Raw genomic sequence first — 9,452 nt, 5'->3', positions numbered from 1 at the left:
CTTGAAGACTAAGTGTATTCACTAAATGCTAGGACTTTAGGCGGGTTTCCATCGATCCTAATGTATGTGGGATGACTTAGCTGGCTTTTAGGGCTTTTTGAATAACGATATATATTGTGGCTTCAAGTTTAGATTACTGCCTTCTCACAATTTGATGATGATTTTTATTTTATTAGTGTGTCTATATATATATATATATATATATGTGATCTTTTGAAATATTTTTATCAACTAATTATATACAAACTCATTTATATATATTTGCAAATCAAAACCTACGTTGCCACAAAAAAATATTGATTGTGATCCTAATTAACTTTTCATGAACCATCATGAAATTTTTATCATATTTCTTTCCTCCCTCTCCTTAATTGATCTTTTGAACTTCACAATTCACAAGTTGTCCTACTCAACATGTTTATCTTTGCGTTTTAGATAGAATTAAGATCTAAGAAGCACAAGTGACTCCAAATGACGAGCGAAATGGGAAAAAAATAGAGTACTTATTTTTTATCATAACAAAAAAGTATTTGATTAGGAAAATATGGTGAAAATTTTTGAATAAAAAAGTTTTGATCTGCACACACACACACACACACACACACATATATATATATATATATATATATATGGAGAGGTTACACATTTTGTTTTTTAAAAGTTTTTTATAAGGAGGAAGAAGCAAAGGAGAACCACGAAACAAAGCTCCTTGTACCAAAGCTACTTCGGAGGTTTGAATACGTTGCATCCTTTTTTAACCTTTTTAGCTGGGTTTCTGTGTGATTCTTGATATCGTTGTGGCCCATTTGGGTGGGTGACCTGAGCTCCGGCCCAATTGAATACCTTTTAAACCTCATCTAGCTTCACCCAGGTTGTAAGAAAATATAAAATATATAAATAAATCTACTTCATCCTATCAGCTTAAGCTTTTAGGATAAGTAGTGATTTCTACATGGTATCAGAGCAGAGGTCCTGAGTTCGAACTCTGTCTCCGCACTCTTTAACCCCATTATTAAAAATTTCACATGTTGGGCTCGCTCATTAAAGAAAAGTCCGGTCCACATGTGAGGGGGAGTGTAAGAAAATATAAAATATATAAATAAATCTATCTCATCCTATCAGCTTAAGCTTTTAGGATAAGTGGTGATTTCTACATAGGCAAGAGCACGGATGGGGTAAAAATCATGGTAAAAGATAATTTGCAAGTAAATGCCACCATATCATCTACTTCTGATAAAATTCCTTTGTAGAATGACAGGATTCTTTCCAATGCGCCTTAAATATTAAAAGAAACTTGGTGGTCGTCTAATGCAGCGACTGTTCTATTATATTTGCAGAAAATATATGGGTACTGGTATCTTCTTACTCTTTCCCATCAAATTCCTTTAAAAAATGATATATATATATACACACACACATCATACACGTGGTTCTGAAAAATTAATAAATATTTTAATCTTTTCTATCCAATACATAGATACTTTTGAGCTTCCTCAAGATAATAAACTTCGACGATAGTAAGTGCTAGTGGTAGTAGACAAGGTGCCAGCTTTGTGATCAGAGGTTCCGATTTTTCCCTCATTGCTGCCGGTTGAGTTGGATTCATGATTTTACTGTTTCTGGAGCTGAGCTGAAGGCTGTCGAGCTGAGTTGAGAGCTGCCTGAGCGGGCGCCATTTACGTAAGGTTTTACTTGCGGGCGGACTCATCTATCTAGAGAGTGACAACTATTATGATTGGCTAGGTCCGGGAGTGAACTCGTGATGTGGATCGTCCCTCTCTGTAGCGTGCTAGGGGTTTTTTTTTTCTTAGCTATTATATCCACTGTAATATTTAGTAGACTGGGTTACATCTTTTGCCGCCGCGTTCTCTCTCTCACTCTAGGATATTAACGCGAGGTCGGTGTGAGGCGTCAGACTTATATAAAAAAAGTTGGATAAACATAGAGAGAGGGAGCGAGAGAAGAGACTATAAGAATCAAATAAATAAATACTGCCATGACATAGCAATCAAGCAGTACCAAAATGGAGGGACCATCTACCGACTATTTATTGTATTCTGTTTTTTTTATATATATATTTGCCCAGCAATATACAGCCACATACTCACCCACCATAAAAGCATTACCAGGCAAACACCACATCCTTTCTATTTCCTTTTCAATCTTACCCAATTATCAAAGAAAATAACTGATATCAAAAAGAAATAATGAGAAGGGACTCAAAAACTAGTTCTTTTATTGCAAGGGATTCCTTCTCTATTTCTTATTTACGAAGAAGCAGCTGCAGGAGATTGAGCAATGTCACCCAGCATCTTTAATGCAATGCAAGGTTGGTCCACTGGTACCTGTCGAAATTCGAAAGACATTTCAACATTAGAAAACTATAAAAGCTCTGTTCTTGGCTTGTACTCTTCACATCAAGAGGCTGTTGCAGTCACTTTTTCTCAAAAGGCAGGCCTGTACTTTAATACATTTCTTGTGCATGGCAACGAGCACAGTAGCTGCATACAGATTTCAGAGCTGCTCTTACAAGGGAAAGTGGTGAATTTACTGCACACACAAGGCCTGGTAAAATCTTCCAGTCCCATCAATGTGTCAGTTTACTATTTGGTAGTTGGTACCAAGTCTGCCATGGGTCTGCTGTGGATGATTCTCGCCATTAAAGTGGCACATGTATTCACAGGTCTCCCCAAAAGAACATCCTCCCGGTGAGAACCATTGCTGCTAAAGTTTTCTCAAAGTAACTCAGGGGCCATACTAGAAGGAGACACACCAAAAGTTATGAGGTGTGCATGCCTCCTAAAGCTATATTATGGAAATAATGGTTTTGCAAGTAGGAACAACATACTAGCTGGGAAGATTGATCCAATTGTGAGGCCCAAAGATTAGTCAAACTTCTCAAACTCATTGTACTCCATCTCCTGCTCCCTTTATATCTTCCTTCCTATGACTGTATTCTTTGTTCTTTATTAATAAACTTGGGGGAACACTTCAAATTTGATGTCTCAAATTTCTACTCAACTTAATGGGTGTGTGTTGAGTTATGGTGAGGAAAACCCAGAGCTAGTGTTTAGTGCAAGCATCATGGAACTTAATTATATCTTAATCCTTGATTAAATTAACCTATAAAACTCTGAAAAATATCGTTTTTCGGATTTAGGAACCACTCTGGTCTGTTTTTTAAAACTATTTTCTTTTATATAGTGATCTGCTTGACAGGGAAGCAAGATTTAGAAGTCACCATTCCTGGTGGGGCCGTGCTCCAGTTGCTAGGTCGATACCATTGTCACGTAACGTGGAAAGCAGTGATGGTGTCGGTTGGCCAAAGTTTGCTGGTCCCATACAATTTCGTGCAACTAAAACTAACCTTATATTGATGACTATTTCATCTTAGCTATATATAAATGAGGGAATGGTGGGAGTTTTCAGAAAATACTTACAAAATGTCCTGCTCCCAAGATCCAATAGAAATGTAAGTTCCGATAAGACTTTACAAAGCCCCCGGTAACTCCATCATTATTGCAGTACAAAGGCTTTCGCTCCAAGTTGGTGAAATTCTTCAGCCCCTCCCATCTGCAACACACGAGACAGTGTTGTTCCTCAGCTAGCCTAAAACAATGCAAGTGGCGAAAAAAGAAAGAAAAAGAAAAGGTTAAGATCCTTACTTGAGCTTCCGAACCCACGCTTCGGTGCCCTTGGTTGCACAAATCAGATCAACCTTGACACAAGCAACAGAACTCAATGTCGCTCTATGGAATACTAAGTGAATTTTTAGACCTACTTCATAAGCCTACTTGAAAGGAAGTAACAGAGTAGAAAACTTTGGGAGGAAATGTATTCCAATTGCTCCTAGATTTTGTTGTACGTGACTGAAAAAGATAGCAAATAAACCAAGTGATTGACATTATGAGCAAGGCTCCGAGAAGATTATCCGACAGGGATGAGGGATCCAGCACTTAAAGGCACAAGCCAGTGGCCATTGTCCCATATTCTGAGCATTTAAGACCAGTTCGTATTGTTCCAATCAATAAAAGTCCAGTTAGTTGGACACGTGAGTTGTTGCCAGGACTGCAGGGGGTCAAAAGCTTTGGCATCTTCTCTCTGCGAACATGAGCCAAAGTTGGCAGAAGAATGATCAGAATATCCACACCAAGACTGGATGGCCTTTCACCTCTCTCTTAAGAGCTATGCTTTGCTGATGAACTCATAGCTTACTATGGTTTCATGTCCCTAGTGGAAGTAGTAGAATTCCCTCAAAACAGAGTTCTGTTCTTGGAAAGCTATGCACTATGGTCCAGTTAGCATGAAATTTGGGCTGTGCAACCAATTCTTTACCCTTATTAAGAGATATGACAAGCCTTTTCATGTCCTCTCCCACTACTTGCATTAACGTTCCTTTGATCTCTTTCTTGGCTTCTTATGGGATCAATGCCCATGTCCATGGTATATGTAAATAGCTAGTTTGGAATATTCAAATCTTTTAGTAAAGGTGTCCATCTTAAAGACATAGTAGCTTGCATTTGTATTATTTTTCCTTTTTTTTTTTGGATAGCACGGTTTTGATTACTTGCTCTACATCCACATCTGTTGAAGGATCTCGAGTGATGGTAGGGCTCTTAAAATATTCTTTTTCTAGGCTTCATGCTTTCAAGAAACATTAGAAGTATGTTTTGTATTGATAAAATACTAACACCTTGCACTAATCATAACAAGAAAAGAGAAAGGAATACTGATTTGCCATCTTTAGGGGGCAAGCCTACGAATCTAGCAAATAATATATTTTGTAAAGCCCCTTTAGTTGGGAAGGCAAGTTGTGAATACGTAAACAGGAATCTGTATGAGCAAATTTCAAATTATAGGTATTCAGTCCACAGCTAAAAACATTAGAAAATAAGTCTCGCAACAGAACAGAGAATTTCAGCTTTTATAATTTATCTGCATCACTGAAGCAGTAGGAGGTATGAAATAACAGTCTCGGTTTAAAATCACAAAACATGAAGTGTTAGTGAAGGCAGGAGCACCTTCATGGGTGAAATGTTTATGTTCTTTTTGAGAAAGGAATATTTAGTAAAATCACTTTGGGGGATAAAACAGAGGCAGAACCAAAGGATATATTGATTTTAGAACCACACTGACATTTTGTGGCCCCCAAGAGCATCTAAAACCATTAGTAAATTTACCAAGTGAGTTTGATTCTTAGCTGCTGTCTTTTTTTTCTTTCTGAATGGTGATTTTTAGCTACTGTCATATTCAATAGAAGGAATTGGATGGATGTTAGGATCTCCAAGGTCTCTTTCACCCAGCAGAAAATTTTGAATAAATGCAAGGAATCTCTGTAGATCATATTGAATTGGCCAACTTTTTGTGGGTCACCAAGTGAAGGCTATAGTTCGGGTAATGGGTAAGTCTCATACCTGTCCATTATATATAGTGACATTGACTCCCAGAAAAAGGAGCTCGTCAACCTGCAAATGCCATCCTCTGATATTAGTATTTCCTTGATGGGCCTACACAAGGGCTATTGTAACACCCAGTGAATCAAAGAAAAAAGTAGTTGATATCAATGCAAAAGCTCTCTCTCTCTCTCTCAAAAAAAAAAGTATATCAATGCAAAAGCTGTTACTTACAAGTAATTCTTAATCAGAAATCTAAATGAATTTTATCCTCATAGAAGGTAGTACTTGTTGCATTCTTTTCTCAAAAAAAAAAAAAAAGGCTTTCAAAATATTGAAAGCAAAATAAAGTTCTAGGTACTCGTTGAGGTAATTTTGTTACCTCACTGATCCTGGGTTTCATAAAATCATTCGCCAGAGAGTCAAATACATCATTGGACTGCTCTCCCCAACTGCAAGAGATAAAGTCAATCCTCAATAATGCACGAGCTCAGTAAAAACAAGTGCATTGATCTTAGTGTTAATACTATGTAATGAGATCTCCTCTTCTTAATAGTTATTCTATGTAACTCCGCACCTTACATTCTTGGGAATTATTTGTAGCTTCTCCCTAATTATACCATTCATGAGATCATCGAGACTACCAGAGGAGGAAGCCTTGGAACTTAGATACATCGAGTATCTCTTCTTCATGGTTAATTTCTCTGATATTTGTAATTTCTTTGATGATGCCATTGTCATTGCAGAGAGAGGGTCGTCATTGGAATCCAGCAAAAAGTTATAAAAATCCTGCAATTTATTTAAAGAAAACTTGCAAGTTGTTCTGAATGCTACTTTATATGATCAAAACCAATTCCCAAGGTCTTAAAATCAACAACTTCTTCTTAATAAATAAATTAACATCACTTACAACACTGTTACTGCTCGAACTAATCACTTCCTCCAGGTATTTCCAAGTTTCCGTGGCCTCCCCGTACTGCCCCGATGCCAGTTGTTGTCTAATCTCTTCAGCTAAGCTGGCATACGAGATAGGCACATCAGATCAAAATAAATTAAATAAAGTACAATATAAACTAATGTTTTGCTCCTTTTTTTTAGGAACAATGGAGGAAGTGTTCCCTTATGATTTTTTCTGGTTAAGAAAGAAGAGATTCCAACCTGTTTGATTTGTCTGCGCCATTGTAATCAATCCTCGATACATCCAAAAGCAGAGGCCCCCATGACAACTGCATTACAAATTAAAAATAAGAAAAATCATATTCTGAAACTATAGTTGGCTAATTTAACTCTGCTCAAGCAGTACAAAGTTCTCAGAACTAACCACAAAATCTTCTGGCGAAATCCAGGTGTCTCCCAAAGCAACTCCTATTAACATGGATTTCATAAGATGCTAAAATGCTGGCAACTTTATCTAAAAGAAAAATGTTTCTTAATCGAAATCTAGGATAAAGTAAATATGAGATATATGGATACCTCCAAATGTAAGCTTCAGCTCTCCAGCCTTGATGGCTTTGGCGACCGATACGCCAAGAGTCACTGCAAACTTCCCACCATAAGACTCTGCAACAATGTAGAGTGGACTCGTTTGCAATGTCTCATTCTTATTGTAGATCTCCTTGAGAAGGGTGGTCAGGTCAGTTGCTGCCTCCCAATCAGTCTTCACAAAAGCTTGTTTGTCCTCAACAAAACTGTATCCAGTCCCAACCGGGTTGTCCTAATATTTCGATTCAGTGTCAAAAGGAACAGCCACAAACAAGAAGTAGATGTAGAGGGAAGAAGGACAGGCAATTCACCACAAAAAGGAGATCAGCTTTCTGCAGCCATGTCGAGTTCCGAGGCTTCTGATCGGTATCCAGTGGTCCGATCTCCTGGAAGTTTCCGATGCCGACACCCGAGCCTCCCTTTTGCCATTGATGGCCACAACCACAGATTGGAATTCAGATATAAAGCGGTGGACAAGAGACTAGCTTTAGCTGTGTGCATGTGTTGCTCATTTGTATTTAGATTATGATGAAGGAGACTTACAGGTCCACCCTGCAGCCACAGTACTGTCGGCCATGGCTTTGAAGCACTGTCGACTCTTTGCGGACTTCGGTAAAGCCACCAGAACATGTGGGCTTCTGCATTATATACTCGGAAACAAATAGAGAAACATAAGTATGTAAGAGTTAATTCTTTGGCAGGAAACTATCAACAGATATATAAAGATGAACTAAGAAAGAAGAGGAAATTACTCGGCCGAACTTGAACATAGCCCCACTCCTCTGATCCATCAGCGGTCCCAAAGGCATCGGCGAGCTTAATATGGAACAGAGAGAGGCAGAGGAGAAGAGAACAGAGGAAGAGAGGAAGAAGAGATGAGGAATTCCCCATTGCGAGAGTTGCTTAGGATGGAAACCAGATTGAATGAGTGAACGAAGGAAGGAACGAACGAGACCACCTCTACTAAAGAAAAAGGGATGGAGGATGACAATATGGAAATCAGAGAACTCCGTTTCTATCGGTAACAAAGCGATAAAATCGCTTCAGAAAGCGAAAGAGAAGGAACAGAGGAGAAAGAAGCGCCTACCTTGATGACAAAACCAAGGATGAGGGAGGAAAGCCAGAGTCCGTATCTATTTATAACTTCTAGACTTTTTTGAAAATGAAAAAGAAATGAACACAAAATAAAAGGCTTTTATAGCTTTCATATGGTGATGATTATGTAGTAAAGAGAAAGGCTCACGGGAATGGATGGAAGTGAACAAAAGTAAAAAAAAAAAGAATCTTCTATTGTTTCTCACTCTATCTTTTTGATGGGTTGGCTTGCAGCAGCGTATCTCTTTGTATGAGAGAAATCTTTTAAGCAAAGAAAAATTGGTCCAAGGATGGGAAAGCCTCCAAAGTCCAAAGTAGGTAGAAGTAACTGCCTTCCGGGAATATTTCCTACCAAATCCTACCCTCTCATTCAAAAATTCAAAGGGCAGAGGATGGAACACAAGATGGATGGTGGAAAAATAAAATCCCTCAAGATTTGTCTGAATATTTTTTAAAAAAATTAAGCTGAAAATTCTATAAAATTTGTAGATTGAAGTATCTATTTAAATATGATCCTATATCAACCAAATATCATTATTCTTTCTGCAGCCCAAAGGCTAGAATCTGGATTAGACTTAATAGTACAGTACATAGGCCAATAGATTTGATTCCTACAGAATTTTCAGTCAAAAATATCCAAACAGAGCCTCATTGTTGGTGTCTCTATCTCTTATATTTTAATTGGACCAAGAGCGCCTCGGTAACATAGGAACTCTATGGTATGACTTGGAGACTATTTTCGAGTCTGCAATTGGTGGAGACCAGAGAACGTGGAGTGTTTCCATTATCCACAAATAAATACTCTTTTATAGACTTGAATACTTTCTAATGTTTGAATTGTATATAGACATGGTATTCTTTCAAATGAAATCCATATCCATGCTGGTTATTGGTGGTGGGGAGTGGGGACTGATAGAGATGGTGCTTTAAATTACTTTGGAAGGTGTAGGTTGTTTTCGGAATGATGAAAAATTAATAGCCCACAACAAGCAATAAAGGTCCCGCAAGTTGACTTTCAAATTGAGACTACCAATCAATCTAATGGTGATTAGTGGGAGAAATTATACCCTAGGCCAGATGCACCATATCTCTAGTGCACCACAGAAGCAATCCGAGATAAGATGATGAAGGTGACAAATCCAAATGAGCTGCATGATGTAGAGAGTCTATAGAAACAAATAATCTAATTAGCATCGTGCACCGCTGATGTGGTGCATTGGTGTAGGGTATAATTCTGGATTAGTGGAGGCTTTCATGTTGGTCCAAACCAGTCCATTTGTGGGACTAACCCACTAGGGCAACTTTATCCCAAATATTCCTTACACCAAACGTCGATCTTAACAAAGAGTGTTTTCTTATGGCGTATTACTTTTAGGAGTGGCTAAGCTTCTCTTTCAGTCAAGCAGGAAAAAGAAAATAGAAATGTGTTATACTTTCAGACGTCCGCGTTAGGAAGTGTCAACTTAATATGTGGCTCTTTTT

General features: G+C 38.1%; 1 protein-coding gene across 1 annotated transcript; it reads right to left on the bottom strand.

Moving 5' to 3' along the window:
* Positions 1-1,981: 1,981 nt before the first annotated feature.
* On the bottom strand, positions 1,982-8,071 carry LOC103705511 (serine carboxypeptidase-like 51). The gene is made up of 13 exons (XM_026804042.4): positions 7,628-8,071; positions 7,419-7,513; positions 7,187-7,294; positions 6,867-7,107; positions 6,715-6,758; positions 6,552-6,619; positions 6,304-6,409; positions 5,971-6,182; positions 5,776-5,845; positions 5,415-5,465; positions 3,666-3,718; positions 3,441-3,573; positions 1,982-2,345 (listed from the first exon to the last, which is right to left on the bottom strand). The coding sequence occupies exons 1-13, from the start codon at positions 7,764-7,766 to the stop codon at positions 2,268-2,270; spliced, it is 1,398 nt and encodes a 465-aa protein (XP_026659843.3). The 5' UTR covers positions 7,767-8,071; the 3' UTR covers positions 1,982-2,267.
* Positions 8,072-9,452: the final 1,381 nt, after the last annotated feature.

This window comes from Phoenix dactylifera, chromosome 16, assembly GCF_051530095.1.
Source record: "Phoenix dactylifera cultivar Ajwa chromosome 16, Ajwa_hap1_PhDact_Kaust_v1.1, whole genome shotgun sequence".
Classification (NCBI taxonomy): Eukaryota; Viridiplantae; Streptophyta; class Magnoliopsida; order Arecales; family Arecaceae; genus Phoenix; species Phoenix dactylifera.
This window is presented reverse-complemented; position numbering and strand designations above follow the sequence as displayed.